Here is an 18,658-nt window from a genome sequence, read left to right as displayed (position 1 = left end):
ATGTTTTCCAGCAGCTGACTCCTCAGTGGGACCTGCCCAGCATGGATTTGAAAAAAAAAAAAAAAAGTTTTGAAAGGTAGCAAGGGCTTTCAGTGAAATTCATGTCACCCAGATTCCCACCCAGCCTTGCAGGATGGTGTGTCTTAATGGAGCGTAGCTGGACCACAGAGGAAGTTCCCAGGCACTGCAGCTCCCTGGAGGGTTGGGGGGTGGGAGGAGGCGCTTGCTGTGGAGCTGCTGCTAAGACTTAAGATTGGTTTGGGTTTTCCTTCCCAGCCTGTCAACTCGACCCAAACCTCAGTTGCTGTTTGATTATCGAATTTGCCCCAGAGCCTGGGAGAATTTCCTAACTTTAGTACCACACAGGGCCGTGTTTAGAAACCCAGGTTTTGGTAGTCACTGGCTTAAGGCCAATCTGTGTAAGCCGACCACAGAACTGCTACATGGTGTGGCTAAGGGGAAGGTTTATATATAGGGGGGCGGGGGGAGATGGAGACAGAGACGGAGAGAGAGAGAGAAGAGACACACACACAGAGAGAACGAACATCCAGAAGCATCTGAAAGTGTCCATTAGCAGCGAGACGAAGCAGTAGACTGAACATGTCCTGGGCTATCTTTGAGATAATGAAGAATCGCAGGGGACAGTGAATAAAGTACCAGGAAGAGGAGTGGAGAATAGAACACTAGCAAGACCTTCAGGTAGCAAGAGTAGCAGGCAGGAAAGAAGGCCTGGGAGACTGGTGTGGTGGCTCTGATCTGTATAACTTGCTTGTGCTTGTGAGTTGGGACGGAGGGAACCTGGAGGCTAGCCAGCACCACGTTTCCTCATGCGCTTGTGGGGGCTTTTTCCCATCAGCTCTCCAAACAGCTACTGTGAGCTGCACGCCTTGGAGCCAGCCTGGCTTCCAGAAGTCTCCTTTAGGGTTGATCTCTGTCTAGCACTACTTGGTTAAAAAGGCAACCAAGCGTGCCTTTAATCCCATCACTGGGGAGTTTGAGGCAGGAGGATTACTTTTGAGTTTAAGGTCAGCTTGTTCTGCAGTGTGTTCCAGGCCAACTAGAGCTTACCCTTTGTAGCTTACCCTGCTACAAAAACTGAGGCGGTGACGGGGGTAGGGGGTGGAGATTAGGAATTAAAACCAGTTCTTCATAAACTTTTTAAGAAGTTATATGAATATGTGGATTTTTAGCATTCATTTTACATTTATGCTGCAAAAATCCAAACCTGATCCTTTTACAGGTAGGGCTTACAGGTTAGCTTTGGGCATTACCCCAGCACCTCCTCAGTCAGTACCCATCCCAGAGAAGGCTTGACCTCCAACCCACCCACCATGGGCAAGACACTGAGTCTGATCATAGGTGCTTTGGACCAGGACACAAGTGAAAGTTCCGAGTGGGATCCAGAGGCCCTTCCGGTAGGGTGAGGGCTGGAAGGGTCAGGGTTGGAGTCTGATTTCTGATCCTTGAAATCTAGGCCTATCAAGTCATCCAGTTCCCCTGGTGTGACATGCTGGTTATCTGAGGGACGGTGTCTTAGTTAGGGTTTCTAGTGCTGTGAAGAGTCACTGTGACCACAGCAACTCTTATAAAGGAAAACGTTTAACTGGGACTGGCTTACAATTCGGTGATTTAGTCCATTGTCATCATGGCAGGAAGCATGGTGGCATGCAGGTAGATGTGGTACTGGAGAAAGAGCTGAGAGTTCTACATCTGGGTCAGCAGGAAGAGAGAAAGACACTGAGCCTGGCTTGAGCTTCTGAAACCTCAAAGCCCACCCCCAGTGACACACTTCCTCCAATAAGACCACACCCACTCCAACAAGGCCACACCTCAAGTCTCTTAGGAAAACTTACCTGAAATAGTGTGAAGGCTCCGCACTCCCCCCAACCCTCCCAACCCCCAGCTCAGTCCCATGATGGGACAGGGTCACCAAGAACCAGGGCTAAGGCTCCAGGGGACATATCTAGAGAGTGCTTGTTGGAGGGGGACCCCTTGCCTGGTTACTGTGGCTCTCCAAGTCTTGCTTCTCTAACCTTTTGGAAGAAGGCATACAAAGGGATGTTTATCAGAAAGTCTCTACCAGTGACTCTCAACCTGTGGGTCTTTGACAAACCTCTGCCTCCAAGAATACTTATGTGATGATGATTCATAACAGGAGCTGACTCACAATTATGAAGTACAATGAAAATAACTTTATGATCGGGGGTCACCACAACTTGAGGAACTACATTAAAGGGTCGCAGCATTAGGAAGGTTGAGAACCACTGGCTTCTACCCAGCCAAGCTGACAGTGCCAATGATTGCCAGTTAGCCCAAGCCCTGACCCTCTTCCCCCTTGCTTTCTTATACTCCCAAGAGGCTGTGCAGCCCAAGAATCACTGAGCTGGGCCAAAACATCTATTCAAAGCCACAGGTGCTCCACCATACACAGCTTTGTCCGTCCTTTGCCAGGTCAAGAGTAGCTCCTCCCCAAGGAAGCTGTGGGCCCTGAGGAGATCCACCCACCCCCAGAAAGCCCTCAGGGGGTACACTGTTATCTCACCAAAATACAACCAGGTGCTGCACAATCATGTGGCTGGAAGATACTCTTGTTGCATTTGGCAAATCAGAGACCCTTGGAGACTTGAGTCTCATGGGTAACCGAGATGGTATGATATTCCTCCACACGGTGTTCAGCCAGCCGTGCTTCCATGGGTCATTCCTGGTGTTTTCCTTTGCCTGCTGCTCACTACTTCCCAGAGACACCAGGAGCGCCCTGGTTCTGTTGACCCATTTACAGAATGGTAAACTGAGGGTCCTGTGGCTGCAGCCTTGCTTACAGTTTACAAGAGCATCTAATATGGAGAGGTGATTCAGGCTGGGGATCCAGCCCTGTGCCTATAACCAGGTCCACAGCAGGGGGCTGACTTAAATATAGGCTTAAGTAACCAGGGTCAGTATATACCCTGCCAGGGTATACCCTCAAGGTCAGGTGGCCTGAGATGAAACCTTGACCCTGGCTGGACCCAAGGGAGCGCACACATGCCTGGGTACCTGTTTCTTTGCTCCACTCTTTGGATTGTGCTCAGCTTCTGCCAACTCTGGGCAACACGGAGACTGGGGTGAGGAGGGGCTGCTGGATGCTGCTGCTATGTGACAGTCACAGGTCTCAGCTGAGGTAGAGAAGAACCAATTCACAGTGAGAAGAAGCTCTCTGCTTCCTCGTCATTTGTCTTGTCCAGGTTTTAATATCATGGTGCTGACCATTCAGCCTCATGTAAGACTTTGGGGTGGTTTTTCCATGCTTGCGTATGAGCCCCAGCCCCGGTCTGTCTCCGGAAGCTGGAAGGCAGTATGAAAGCCTGTGGATCTGGCTGCCTTGGTATCTTGTTTAAATCTCAACTTCAATTTCCTTGTGCTGTCTGTTTCTGAGTAAGGAACAAAGGGTCTAGAAAATTACTCAACATGTAGACAGACAGCCCTGTGCCCTTTCTCACAAGGCTGTCTGAGGCTCCCACGGCCACACACTGCAGCCAGCTGGTCTTGGTAGGCAGAGACAGTTGGTCCAGGCTGGCTGTCTCCTGACTCTAGGCATCCCAGCATCCTGTCCTCTGGCTTCTCCCAACTCAGACTCTCCTGGCGTTGGCCCCACTGGAGACTAATTAACACCAAAGAACCTCGACTCTCCTTCACGTGAGAGGACCATGTTTCAAAGGATTTCTGCTCAGTTCCTGTTGGCCTCCAGTTCAAAAAAGACCTCAAAAACGCGATTGTGGCCACGGAACGGACGAATGTTGGGTCGCTGCTTTCTGCTGGAAGCGCCCCACAGGAGTCTTTTCTGCTCATTCCAAGTTTCTATACAGCTTCCCTAGGCTATTTGTCAGAAACGATGTCACGAGGGAGATCTGGTCCCAGAACAAAGCCTGTCTGCTATAGATCCAGCCCAGCTGTTTGCACAGGAACAGCAAGAGTGTCAGGTGCCATGGGGCCTTCTATTTAATTGGCTGGAAGACCTCTCTCTCTCTCTCTCCCTCCCTCCCTCCCTCCCTCCCTCCCTCCCTCCCCCCACCCCACCCCCACCCCCGCCCCCAGGTCTCACTTAGCACAGGCAAGTCACAGACTCAGCCCTGGCTGACCTCAAATTCATGATCCACAAGTCCCAGCCTCGCAGATGCTGGGCTCGTAGGCATATAGCACCATTCCAGGAGAGGAAGTTACCTTCCAACTTTTAAAGGCCTACGATCTCCCGCTATCCTATCTTTGGAGGCACAAGCACAAAGGAAATCCTCTTTCCTTTCTACTTCATCGGCAGACCTTATAAAACTGCGCAAAGACATTTCAAAGAATCGCCAGGACGGGGCAAGGCGCTTGGCCTGAAGAGGGTGTGGCTGTTTCTTTTCACTGAGAAGACCCTGACCTTCTTGGGGTCAGTGCAGGTTACTACCCACCCCACCACCACCCAGAGGAAGTTCAAAGCTTTGACCCGATATGGTAGCCCCTGCGTTTCTGGGCGTAGCCCACTGCTCTGGAAGAACCTCAGCAGATAACCCGGTTGCCATGGAAAAGAAAGACTATTTAATACAAGTTTCTGAATCTGGGGAGGAGGCGGAGATGGCAGTAAAAAAACAGATATTATTTTAAAATGTTTCATTTTGGTTTTAAAAAAAAAACAAACTACCAGTTTGTTTAAAAAAAAATGCTTACAAAGAAACAAAAAGGGCTTCTTTGTAGAGCTAGAAAATCTACACAATAAAATCTTCTTGGGGTTTATTCTGTGCTCTGGAGTGAATTCCTCTGGGCATGGTCCAGAGCCTCACCTTGTTGTTTTTCTGTTTGTTCTATGCATCCTGGACATCCTATGGAGGTGGGCATGGAGGTCTGTCTGGACTGGGCTCTGGGGGGTCTGATGTTTACTGTTCCTGGTGCAGCCTCTGAACTTTTTCAGAATCCCAAAATTTGACAGTAGAACCTTAAACAACATCTGTCACTCAGGCTAGCCGTTTCTTGATGACAGCTGCTGCCTCTGGGCCCATTCTACAGAACTTAAAAAGGCACCAAGAAGCGGGTGAGGCCCAGAGAGATGGCTCAGTAGGTAAATGGGCTTAACTGGCAGCCACGGCACGCATGCATATTCAGAACTAAAAAATGTAAAGTAAAAGCAAAAGAAGTCAGGGAGTTTTCTCCTACTTACAGAAACGAACAAGGCAGAGAGTCCCACAGGGTACCACATGGGCTCTAAGAGGCCTTGGTGTAAGTGGTTCTCAGCTATAGAGAGGATGCAACTTTAGGATCAGTTCTGTAGGTTCTGGGGGGCTGGAGAAGCCCCTTCCATGGGGAGCAAGACCTTTTGTAGAGAGATAGCTGGTCCGCATCTCCACATCCAATATCCTGTAGCCTCTCCCACCCCTCAGAGGCCCCCTCTGTGCCTAGTAAAAACAAAGTATACATTCCTCTGCTCACCCAAATTGTGCACAGCATCCCTGAGCTGGCCCAGGATCCATTGCTTCTCTGACTACAGGCACACTTTGAAGAGCCTCTTACCCTGCCCTCGTTTTTTGGAAGTCTCCCGGGGAAGATGGATCATAAAAAGGGCCTTCATACCCCGCCTCCTTTGCTGCCCCCACCTCTAGCTCATACAAGTGTGAGACATCAAAAACCAAACCGCACAGGCAGAGTGAGCTACAAGAAAGACCCGGTCTGCCTTGATGGCTGAACGGCTAGAACCCCAGGCTGACTCAGGACTCCTGGTTAGCTGTGCCAGAAAATCTGAAACATTAACTGTGGCCTAGGGGGTCCTTGCCAGGATGCTCATGGTAAAATAAATAAATTAATTAATAATAATAATAAATACTGGCACTGGGTAAAAGTATGCTCTGCTGACAGCAGGAACCAAAGATGCTGCCACCATGTGTAGATAGCAGGATGAAGAGAGGGCAGGAGGGCTAAGAAAGAGCATTCGTGGGGCTGGAGCCAGAGACCGGAGTGAGGACACTTAGCCAGGATGCAGCCTGGGAGGAGGCAAGCCCTAGGACGGTCCATGCCCAGCAGAGAGTTGGATCTCCACTGTGGATGACAGGAGCTAGCAGGGCCAGGCAAAGAAAAATGACACTATTCAGGGGTGTGGCAGGGGTAGGATGAGATGAGAACTGAGCCAGGGAGAAAAAAAAAAATGTGAGAGTTAGGGTAGGCCGGAGGGGAGCTGCAATGGCACCCAGAGCTGTGGACATCGGGACAGAGCCATGAATGGTGCAGATCACAACTGTGGTCCATGGTACAGAAACAAAAGGCTGGGATGCGCAAGGCATGAATACAAGAGTCTTTTGTATCATTTTGTATCATTGACCCACATGAGGGAAACCGCCTTTCAGAGTAAGGCCAAGATGGGAGAGGGTCATCTCTTTGCTCTATTTCACTATTTTGAAGTTGAGCAAGAAGCTCCTCGGCTGAAGAGACAGTGCCAGGCATCAAAAATAACAACTGACTTATCAGCTCTGGTCCTTGAATGGTGTTTACTGCAGTGAGCCAGGGGAAATGTCTATGGAATGGAAGTGGGGCTTGGGGGGTACCAGGGATCCCGGCACTCCAAAGCTGGAGACCAGGGATTCATATTATGGTCCACAGTGTAACACTCTCTCAGAAAGGGGCTGGGTGAATTAGCTCAGTGTTCCACCGACTGCTGTCTGTTGATATGGGAGGCCCTGGGTTTGATCCTCAGGATGAGAGAGAAAGGAGAGGAGAGAGGGAGGGAGGGATGGGAAAAAGAAAGCTATGATATAGATAGAGAGAGAGATAATATATATATCAATATTTATTATGTACAAGAAGAAATCAGTGATGATAATAAAATAGGCTACCAGAGGAAAAGAGCTGAGGCTCACATCAGGGCTCTCGTACACACCAGGTGGATGCAAGGCAAGCCCTTGCTGTCCTACAGGGTGGGGACGGGATGCTCTGTAGCATGCAGCCACAGTGCAAACGGTTTACATTTTGCTGTGACAAACAGCAACTCGCAGCTGTTTCTTGTGATTGTGATTTCCCCTTTTTATCTAGTCATTCAGCCCCAGACCCTCATCTCCCAAAGACTAAAAGGCAATCTTTTAAAACGGGGGGGGTGGGGTGGAGGAGGGGGATCAAGAAATTTAAGTGTGCTTCTCCCGTAATTTCTCCATGAGCTGACTGGAGACTAGCTGTGCCGCAGTATCCTGGAAGTTCATTTTCAGTTTTGTGCCGCACACAGCCTGGGTCACTGCAGGCACAAAGAAGCGGGCAAGTGATTTATTTTCACCTAACAAACGAATTGAGCATTTCCACAATCCGTATACACCGACCAAATGAAAAGATGCCCACGTGGCATCCGAGAGCCCACAGCTTAGAAAAGTAACCCTCAGTTTCAAACGGTGAGGGATTGTGTGGAACCCAGCATCTCCATGGAAACCAGTGGGCGCTCTGCTACCTCACTGCCTGTGGATTGTGCTTTTTCACGTATGTACATGTGTGTACACATGTGTTCATGTATGTAGCCGCACATGTGCACACGTACCTGTGGGAAACCAGAGATCAACTTTAGCCGATATTCCCCAGAAGCTGTGTGTCATGTTTGTTGAGGGAGAACCTCTCACTGGCCTGGGTGACCAGCGAGTACATGGGTCATCACGCTTAGGTAGGAAGCACATTACTCCCTGAGCCAGCTCTCCAGCTCAACTTCTGTGTTTTGCAGGTGGTTTTCAGCAAGTACTGCAACTCCAATGACATCATGGACCTGTTCTGTATCGCCACTGGCCTGCCTCGGTGAGTGTCTCCTCGTGTGCTCTGTGATGAGAGTTGGGTTACCCCACAGCAGACCAGACGAGGGTGAAGCCTCAAGTTGAGGTTAGTGGGCAGAAGAAACCCCCAGGCTTCTGCTGTGATGTCTCTCAAATCAGCGAAGCAAACCCCAGCTCCATCCTGGCTTGACCGCAGGGTCCAGCTGCCCCACAGAGCTCCGCGAGAGCTCCATCTTCAGAGCTGGGTTTTCCCAGCCTTCATGCCTTCGCTCACTGTTGAGGAAGGAGGACAGTTGTGTTTAGAGTTGCCCCAGTCACAAATAACTAAGTACCTTTGCTTCCAGGAGTATGGGACACGGGACTCATTTCAGAGATGCACTAAAAGCAGTTGCCTAGCCTACAAAATCTTCAAAAAATCCACCCCAGTTTCTTTCCTAAATCTAGCCGGTATTCACACAGGACTTTTCTAATTAGAGGCTGGGCTTTGGGGGCTGGAGAGATGGCTCAGTGGTAAAGAGCAATGACTGCTCTTCCAGAGGTCCTGAGTTCGATTCCCAGCAACCACATGGTGGCTCACAACCATCCGTAATGAGATCTGATGGCCTCTTCTGGTGTGTCTGAAGACAGCTACGGTGTAGTTATATACTGTATATAAAATAAATAAATCTTTTTTAAAAGAAATTCACAGCTGAGGATCAGAGGGCTTAGTTCTTTTGGCAGAGGTATCAGCTTATCAAAAGCCCCTAGCTGAGAGGCTGAGAGGAGACAGACTTTGACCATTTAAGTCCGTGCTTTATGGGAGAGAGATGGAACAGGCTCAGAAGCCTCGAGGTGAGCAATGGTTCCCATCTCTGGTCTAAAGCTAGTTTTTGTGCACTGCAGCTTCCCAGCATCTCCTAACCCAATAAATTATCCTCACTCCAGTTCCCACTTTAAATTATTTAAAAGTTGACAGGCTCTTAGAATGCACTTGGCCTTTTCACTTGACTTGATAAGGGGGTGGAGGTACATATCTGCAGGACAACCAGCTGCCCCTACCTGCTCTTAACTAAGGTCACCTGAGGCCCATGTGCAACTGGTGGGGGGTGCGGGGAGGAGAGCAGAGCTGACATGAGTGTTTTGCAGGAACACCACCATCTCCCTTTTGACCACAGATGACGCCATGGTCTCCATCGATCCCACCATGCCTGCGAATTCAGAGCGGTAAGCGACTCCTCCTGGGGTGTCTCACTTGTCTCTCATGTGTGCCAGGGAGTCTGCAATTTGGCTTTGTTTACTACTGCTAAGATGTGTGAAGTTTCAGCAGGAGAGGGAAGGAGGCAGATGGGAGGCAGGCGGAGGCTTGGTTCACTCCTGCTGGGGAAACCATCTTCCCTGTGAGAAGGCCATGTGCAGACACAGGGGACTGGGCTAGGAGCACAGCTCCAGTCTGAGGAACCCTTGTGGGAGAACTCAGGTTTCCTAACCTTCAGTGCATAGGAGGTAGGAGGCTGAGGGCAAAAGGTTGAAGGTAGCCAGAGGCTGTGTGTGCCCTTGTGAAAATGGGTAGGACAGCTAGAGCCAGTTATCTGGACCCTTGTGGAGGACATGGGAAGGGCCCTGAAATCAAGGATGTCACTTTACCAGGTGGCCTGGGAAAGCCCCTGCAGTCTCCAGGTCATTTGTGCAGTTCAGCAAAACAGAACTTACAAATGCAGCCTCTGGGACTAGCAGGATGGATCAGTGGGTAAAGCCCTTGCACACAAGCCTAAAGACACAAGTTCAAGCCCAGGACCCACATGAAGATGGAAGGAGAGACCAAATTCTACAAAGTTGTCCGTTGACTTCTGCATATCACACACACACACACACACACACACACACACACACACACACACAATCATTTTAAATTTTTTAATAAGTTCTCAGAAGAGTACCGGAGGTAGACAATGAGCCACTGGGGAGATGTGTCCTCAGGATCCTCTGGGAGCTCTCTGCTCCTCCTGACCTCCAATCCACAGGACTCAGAGGAAGTTTGGGGGCTTCTATCAGTCTGGTCATCACAGTTCCTGTGATGAACCCATGGCCAGCTCCGAGCCCACAGGAGAAAGCAGATACCAGGCAGACACACCAACATCCTTGGTTGCTCTGGGTAAGCAATATCTGAGTTCAGGGATGGGGCCAGCTGCGACCTCCAGCTAAGCTCCAGAGTGGTTCCCCACCCATAGGAGAAACATGGACACTCACCCACAAAGAAACTCTGTAACTCCTTCCTGCTTTCAGAAACACAGATCGGTGAGGCCCCAGTGATTACATGCGTGTGTGTGTGTGTGTGTGTGTGTGTGTGTGTGTGTGTGTGTGAGCTTGAGTACATACACACACACATGCACACATGCATGCACACATGCATGCACACACATGTGTGCATGGAAGCACATATGCATGCACATACATGCGCACATAGGTGTGCATACAGGTATGCACACACTTGCGCACGTGTGCACATACAGGCACACACTCATATATACACACATGTGCTTTCAGAAACACAGATCAAAGAGGCCCCGGTGATTATGGCTGACATACTTTTTGTCTTGAACATGGCTGCTACTGGTCCTAACAGCCCTCAGCCTTGGCCAGATCTCCACACTAGGCATAATTGGTTCCTTCATCTTACCCTCAGGAGTCAGTGTTCCAGTCAGACCCACTGGCCCTCACTCTGATCCAAACTCCGACAAGGCTCGTGGCTCATTGGCTCCCCAAAGACTCCAGTGACAGTCACATGCGACATGTGTGACATGTGTGTCATCTCCAGCCTACCTGACCCAGAACTCCATCAAGACAAAGGGACTGAGGGGCCCCTCTTCTCAACACCCAGACTCCTAAAGTGGCCATGATGAGGGTGGGATTTCTCTATGCCCTGTCTGTGTAAGCAAGGTTTCAGTCCCACAAAGCCATGTGGGTTTTGCTGAATTCAGTTATAACAGATGTAACAATTCAACTAGCAGAGATAATCAAACTGTACAGGGAACAGAGAACAAGTGTCTATGTGACCCCAGGGCCTCCTGAACAAAAAACCACAATAACACACATACATGTGTATGTGAGCATGAGTGCATACACATGCACACATACTCACACACATATGCACATACACGCACACATGTGTGCATGCATGCACACATACATGCACACACATACACATGCATGTACACACAGACACACATGTGCATCAAAACATTCACAAGAGTGCACATACATGTGCATACACACACGGATACGCACATGCACACATGCATGTACGCACACATGTGCATTGAAACACACTTGAGAGCACACATGCATGAATGCATGCACATGCACACATGCCCAAAGGTCCATAATGAGCACCGCATCATTTGTGGCATGCTGAAAACTACCTCTCAGATGCAGACAAGATGGTAATGCATGAGGTTGGATGGGTGTCTGGTGCTGCTGTGTGCTGGGGTTACAGACAGAGGTGTGGATACAGAGACAGAGCTAGCTACACAGAAGGCTGAGTGAGGCAGGAACACGAACAACACATTTGTGGGCTCAGACCTAACCTAGGTCTGGTTGTGGCCACATACAGTGGGTAGGTAGAGGTGAGGCGCCCTTGTGGACACATGGAAGATAGGGAGGTAGCAGATATAGGCATGGTGGACCACACTTGCCCAAGGTGTGAGATTCCTGTCTTCAGGGTCTCCGTGTCCTTCCTCATGTCCACCTCCCTCCTCTCTTCCCCCTTCTCAGTATCTCGTCCTGAGCTTGTGTGGTGGGAAGGGGTTGTCACCTCCATGCTGAAGGCCCATGTGTGTCAGGGCATATGGGTCAGGACATGTCTGGCCTGGAGATTCCCAATCCCAGTCTTCACAGGGGGTCCTTGCTTGAGGCATGCCTGTCTGTCATGAAGACATGTATCCACCTGCCCACACTAGTAGCTCGGTATAAACCAGGTCAGCTGAACAGTGGCCCCTGCTGTACATTAAAACTGGCAAGCTCTTTTAAAGGGGTCTGGTTTACCCAGAAGCCCCTCTAACAGTTATTAACCCAGGTCTTTGTGAAGCTTTGTAAAGGGTTCTAGAGTGCAGACCCTGGGGTAGCACCCACGGGCTAAAGGGAACCCCTGAAACTCCACTGGACTTAGATGTGGCCCTCTGAGCCAGGCTGCTACCATTCTCAGAGGGCACAGTACAGGCAGGATATACTCCTCCATCTGTGTGACCCCCGCCTAACTTCCCCACAAACACAGACCCACCCCTAACCACACCCACGCCCAACCACGGTTGCAGGTGGTCACATACCTGCATGCCTGATCACTTGTGCTTATGTTTTTAACTTTCCCCACCTCTGAAGAGCACTGCGTTCTTTGGCTTGGACATGGTCACCTACTCCCCTCCCCTGCCCCCACCCCGTTCCAGCCTCCCACTGGTGGAAGGGACTTGGCTATAGATGGCAACCCTCATTCACACACTTGGAGCTGTTTCCTGTCCTCTGGATGGATTTTTCCATGACTCCCGAGTCTCCAAGGTTTCTGGCTAGCCACCTCCATCCTGGCCGGAGGCGTAACTGTCTCCATCTCTCCCGGCTTCTTGCTTTCTGGGCTGTTTCTCTGCATCTGTTTCAAACCTTACGTCACATCTGTGAGATGGAAGGCCAGTTGGTTGGAGCTGGCAAGACCTGATTAGTGGCCTGTTCCTCAGGACTGATAACTGAGAACAGACATATCAGAGCGTGGCCAGATGGAGCTACAGTTTTGCTCATAAAGGGCCTTACCCCATCTGGCTCCTTTCTCTGACCAAAGAATGTTCTAGGTCTAGTCATGTTCAGCTCTCGGATATGTCTCTTGGACCCTGCCCTTACTGCCTTTCTGGGGAAGGAGAACAGATGCTTAGATGGTATGAGGAGAGTGAGGCCATATGGTGTAGCATACGGAGAGAGGAGAGGGCCAAAATTGACACCGTGCATTTCTGACATAACACAAACACATCTTGGGTTTCCGATTTTAGCCAAGTTGTGAGATGCACAGCTTTCTGCTGGGTAAAGCAAACAGGCGCCAGTGAGGAGGGTTATACAGCCATCCCTCCGCTCAGTGCACATGCCTCTCAGATAGATGCCCAGCTGGCGCCAGGCTGCTGCGTCCCAGGGCATCATAAGGAAAGCCAGTACCCAGGCAGTTAAGATTGCAGAACAGACACGCAATGAAAGTCCAAGGTCGTTTATCAGCTCCAAAGGGGGAAAGGTTTATGTCACTTACATTATATTAACAGTGTCCAGGAAGAGAGTAAGGAAGCTGTAACTCAATTTAGATGGAGCCAAGAGTTTATTCAATCCTGGAAGACATGTCACTGGCTCTGCAGAATTGAGCTTCAAGGCTTTGGAAACCAGGAGTCAAGACAAAGCAAGAGGTATCTAGATGTAGCCAGGAAGCTTTGTCTGTGGTCTGAGGGTCTTGCGATCTCTGTCCAAACCCCCCTTATCTCTGGCTGGTGGCATCTGCTCGCTGGTTACATTCAGGCCAAAGCGCCATGAGATGATGAACGAACGGGTCACCCATCCCAAAGACAGACACCGTAACAGTAGGTCTGTCCCTTCAGAAACCCACACTTGAACATAGGAGATCATTGCTCATAACAGGAACATTTCAGCCTTGTTCACTGCCAACTCCTACCACAGTGGGCTCTTAGAACATCCTGCCATCCAGAGAGCCCAAGTCTTCTGCACAGCTTCAAACAGGATGGCAAATAACGAATGGGGTGTGGTTTGGGCAGGGTCAGCAGCTCCAGTACAGAGTAGTGTACAGAGACAAGGGGGAGCCAGTTTGCACTGCTTTGGGGGTAGAACTGGGCAAGAATGTCAGAGTCTTCAGGTTCCACCTGATGATGCATCTCTGGTTCTTAATTATATCGACAATAGAAATTTGCTTCCTTATAATCCAATGTGAACACTATGAAGGAACTTCAGGTCATTGATATCATTTTTTAAAATGAGAAGCATCCGAATGAGAGAACTCAGAACAGCAAGGTTGCAGGGAAGGGGTGTCTGTTGGGGTGCAGCTCAGTGGCAGAGCATGAGCTTGTGCTGTGCAGGGCCTGGGGTTCCACCTCCAGCACCTCAAGATAAAAAGAAAACAAATCAGCTGGCCTGATTGAAATGCCCCCTAGGGAGTGCTTATCGGTGGCAGCAGCCAGAGCCTCTGGCAGCCACTCATTGTGACACTCTCTTCTCTTACAGCACTCCCTACAAGGTGAGACCTGTGGCTGTGAAGCAAGTGTCTGGTAAGGCCCTGTTATCACCTTTTAAGTAAGGAGAGAGAAAGAGAGAGAGAGAGAGAGTTCCAACCTCCCCTCCCCTCCCTTTTCCCTGTGTGATGTAATGCGCATTGATTAGGTGTTTGAATCTGCTACCACTGTGGAGTCTGACACTGTTCACATCCAGATAGCCCCTCTGAGTTCCCACCCCAACATGTTCATTTTACCTCATTCTACCTGGGTTCCCAGGCCCATACCCATCTCCATTCCTATGAGCTACAAAGTTAGGTCTCCACCCCATAAGGTTTCCCAGGGTGCTTCAGCCAGGCATGGGATTTTTACAGAATCCCATTTCCTTTAGGATTTTTTTTTAATCATTTCTATTTGTATGTGATTTATGCACAATAAGATGCTCCCGCTCAAGCGTGCTGGCACCTGGATGCATCCTGGAGCATCTGCGTGTCACCATCGGTGAAGTCAAGGTTCTGTGCATATTTATTCTCTTGTGTCCCTTGCTCAGCTGCCTCTGTCCACAGCTGGCTCACTTTTGGAGACCGTCCAGTAGTCTCTGTTTCCCAGAGTTTGTGTGAGGCGTTAGGGAGGAGGGGTATACATGTTTTTCATTCCTGATTATGTGCATACGTAGGGAGCCCAGACTTGAACCTCCAGTCGATGTCCTTCCTTGTGAACCAGCTCCTCATGAGTTCCGTCTTGCTTCTTGAGACAGGGTCTCTTGTTGTCCTGGGTCTCGCTGACTAGGCTAGGATGGCTGGCCTGTGAATCCCAGGGATTCTCTTGTCTCTGCCTATCCAGCCCTGGATACCGTGTGTGTGTGTGTGTGTGTGTGTGTGTGTGTGTGTGTGTGTACCTTACCAACTGTGCCAATCTCCCCAACCCCCTTTCCAGAGTTTCATGCAGAAAAAAATGACCCAGGAAGTGAGTTTGCATGAGGCTTCTTAGATCCGTCGGTGTCGCGAGCACCAGCCACTGTGCCTGGTAGTTGCTAAGGGTCATCCTGATGTTTTTTCTTCATTTCCGGGTGACCTTGGGGTCGGTTTTTTAATGAGTCAAGCTGCTATGGATTAAAGAGTGGGGGGTGGGGGTGGGGCTCGAGTGGGGCTGTGGGGTCCTGGGGTCAAGTATAAGTTTAGCTCCATCCAAGCCTGCTGCTTCCTTTTTCTGGCATCTCTGTTGCAGCTGCTCCTTTATTGGAGCTCTGGAACTGTCAGTCCCTCTGATGGCTGCAGATGTGGAGTGTGCCGCGGTTTCCATTTGTGCATTTTTTTTTTTTACTTTAGTTTGTGATTCCCTAATGATGACCGACCATGAGTGTCTTTGAAGTATCTGTTTTATTTTTATTTTATGACATCTCTGGCCAGCTCCTCAGTAGCTCTCGGTGGCCACTCCCGCACTTACCGGGTTGTGAGGCTTCTTGATGTAAGGAAGAGTCACGCTTAGTGTCTAGCCTGTTGACTTGACACTCTGACTCTGGCAGCTGAGGGAGAAGGGGTTCATCTTGGCTCACAGTTCAAGGCTGCACCGTCCATCCTGGTGAGGAAATCAAGGCGGCAGGAGCTTAAAGTTGGTCACATGGCACGTATAAGGTCCTGGGTTAAATTCCTACCACTGCAAAAATGTGTGCCCATATACATATACACGTATATATATTCATATAATACATCATATGCATCGTATACATATGAATCATATACATCATATACACATATATATCATATACATATACTACATATACATATGGCTTTTGTGCTGGAAAAGTCAATCCTGATACATACTCAAGGAATGGGGTTTTGTGTAACTCTGGAGCCAAGCCATACTGGAGTTGGGTTCTGACCCGCTAATAGGAGCTAGAGCATAGCCTAAGCGGGGCCTTTGGGAAGTAAGAGCTGAGCTCCCGGAGGGCAGATGGAGGGCAGGTGGAGGGCAGGTGGAGGGCAGGTGGAGGGCAGGTGGAGGGCAGGTGCAGAGGGCAGGTACGGAGGGCACACTCAAGCAGCTGGTCCAGGGCTGCTGAAGCTCCTCCCACAGCTGGGGTCCTGGGAGTTACCGAGGACTTTGAGAAACAGACAGCGCTGCAGAGGACCAAGGCTCCTCTTGTGTGCACATCCTAGCTTCAGGATGGTGGAGTGAACGCAGAGTGAAGGATGACTCTTCTCAGTGGGTCAGGGTGGGACAGAACCAGAAAGCACCTGCCTCACGCCATCAGCGCAAGCACCCTTTAAGTGAGGGAAGAGCCTGGGAGGGTGGCTTCTCTGAGAACGGCAGCAGAGTGAGTGTGGCCAACAACAATAAACTTCTGCTCAACAGAAAAGGCCGAGAGGTGGCAGTGCACACCTTTGATCCCAGCACTTGGGAGGCAGAGACAGGCAGGTCTCTGTGAGTTCAAGGCCAGCCTGGTCTTACAGAGTGGGTTCTAGGACAGCCAGAGCTACATAGAGAACAACAACAAAAAGACAGGTCTCTGCTCTTGGGTACAGAAGCAACCAACCAGGGCCAGGTCTGGGTCCGCTCTGCCCTCCACATCAACCTGGCTGTGCCAATGTGAACTCTGCAATGAGAAAGAACTGTTTTCAAAGGTAGTGTCTGTCCCCTACCCCCAGAGATGTCAGCACCTCCCTCACAAATCTCCTCAATCATGTTCCTAGTCAGCCTAAAAGGCTCTGGGTGCCAGGGCACCCTTTCTTCCAGTGTACCCGTATGAGGGCAAAGTTGGTGTCCCAGAGATGGCTGGCACCTAAGGGCAGAAAAGGGATTCTGCCAACCCTTGGAGCAGATTCTCAGGCATTCTTGATTTTTCTATTTTCCCAACACAACTTCCACTCTCACTTCTACCCCCACCCCCAGCCCAGCCCCACCCTACCTTTGTAATTAATCCACTCAGACATCCTTGAGGTCAAGGCCTGTCAGCCGCTCCATTGGCCTCTCAACAAACGGGCCACACCCACCACAGTTTAAGAACAAAGAAGAGGAAGTGGAATTCTTCTTCTAAAGCTGGCCACCAGCAGTCTGGCCTCTACCTGCCCTTCCCAGGGGGTTCTCCTCCTGCCAAGTGTCAAAGGATGCCCCCACCAGACCTAGGGGTTGTGCCTTGCAAAAACCATCAGGCTCTGCCGTTTGATACTTAAACACCCAGGAGACACCCAGAGAAGAGCATCCTCAAGAGCTAGCGTGGCTTCAGAAGAGAGGGCAGGCCAGGCTTGGCCACCGGATTGTACAGAGTTCTACTGCTCTTGCTGGGTTTAGCCAGGGAAGACTGACAGACTTCTGTCTGCAGATGTGACAACCTCTGTGAATGTGGAAGTCTGTGTTTGCCTTGCTGCTCAGGAGGCTGGAAAGGAGACAGCCTGAGCCTGAGATTTCAAGATGAGGCTGGGCTACACAGACCTTCCAAAACTTAAGAAAGGAAGGCAGCAGAAGGGAGTGTGTGTGGGGGGGGGGGGAATTCTTTTCCCTAGTACTGGGAGACAGTCCCTGCTTCTAGATTGCTTCTCCTTTTATGAGGGAAATAAAGTCACAAGCTGTGACAGAAGCCATCAGACAGGCCTTTTTATGTCAATGGTGTCCGTAGTCCATCATTTTTATTTTAAGTAGCTCAAATTAAGGCGTTTCTCAATGGCAATATATACCATTGTGGTTGACAGCCCACTGCAGCATGCCTGCCTGAGAGAAACAAAGATGTCCGAATACTTGCCACAGTCCTGAGCCCTCAGACCCATATAGGACTAAGTGTGATCCTATGAAAGACGCAAGCTTACCCTGATCTGAGCTGCCCTCAGGTGAAGGCCAAAGCAGAGGCTGCCACGCTGCACAGTAGCCGCAGGGAAACAGACTCCTGTTTCACTTCTTGCCCAAAGCAAGATGCAAAGCAAAATGTGTGGAGATGATGGGACCTGTAGTGTCCCTGTGGTCCCTGGAAGAGCTGGGTGCCTGTGGTTTTCTCAGGACACAGCGGCTGTTGACTACTGAGTCACACTCAACCTGGGGATGGGCATCTTCAGTTTCGGAACCCTGCAGAGAGCTTGCAGGTTCTGTATGACCGCCATTCCCCCAGCCTTCCCCTAGAGTCTAGGTCAGGCCTGTGCAGCCACACTCTGCCAGTTTGGTATCCATCCGGTTGAGGCAGGTCCTGTGTAGTCCTTTACATCAACATATGCCATCAGCACCACTGGGTAAGGCTAGGATGCTCTGCCTCTAGGCTACAGTGCAGGGGAGGTCCAAGGCCTTGTTTACAACAGCTTTCTTGGCACCACTGCTGTTTCCAAAGGACAGAGGGCAGGGTACAAGTGGCAAGTGGCCAGTGATATACAGTGCTCAGAATTCCTGCTGGGGACAGGCACACCACCTCCCCCTTCCTTGTGGAGATAGAGGCAGCCTTTGCTGGAGATCTAGGAAAGACCAGGTCAAAGGAGCCGTGTGTCCTTGAGGATGAAACTGCACCCTGCACATGCTCCCACACGCTGTGTGCCTAGTGTCTCAGTGACTACAACAGAGGCATCCAAGGCCAGAAGGTACCCCTGAGAGAGCTTCAGGAATGTCTATGGTGCCACCACAGAACTCCAGGCCCTGCCACATGGAGCATTCTGCCAGGTCCCCTTGGACTAGAGAAAGCAGTCCTGTCAGCCTGACGTGCATGCTTATCTTAGAAGACAG

The 18,658-nt window shown here is 50.2% G+C and overlaps 1 protein-coding gene across 3 annotated transcripts in view; it reads left to right on the top strand.

Annotated features, from left to right (window-relative positions):
• The window catches only part of Pde9a (phosphodiesterase 9A), an 89,177-nt gene that overhangs the window by 19,316 nt on the left and 51,203 nt on the right, over positions 1–18,658 (top strand). For all 3 annotated transcript variants that reach the window (XM_021149322.1, XM_021149321.1, XM_085833263.1), the window contains exons 2-4: positions 7,697–7,767; positions 8,868–8,945; positions 13,974–14,017. In XM_021149322.1, coding sequence (XP_021004981.1) covers positions 7,697–7,767; positions 8,868–8,945; positions 13,974–14,017 — 193 coding nt within the window. The remainder of the gene's footprint in view (positions 1–7,696; positions 7,768–8,867; positions 8,946–13,973; positions 14,018–18,658) is intronic.

Source organism: Mus caroli, unplaced genomic scaffold (genome assembly GCF_978045245.1).
Source record: "Mus caroli unplaced genomic scaffold, Mus_caroli_1 scaffold_18, whole genome shotgun sequence".
In the NCBI taxonomy this organism is placed as follows: Eukaryota; Metazoa; Chordata; class Mammalia; order Rodentia; family Muridae; genus Mus; species Mus caroli.
This window is presented reverse-complemented; position numbering and strand designations above follow the sequence as displayed.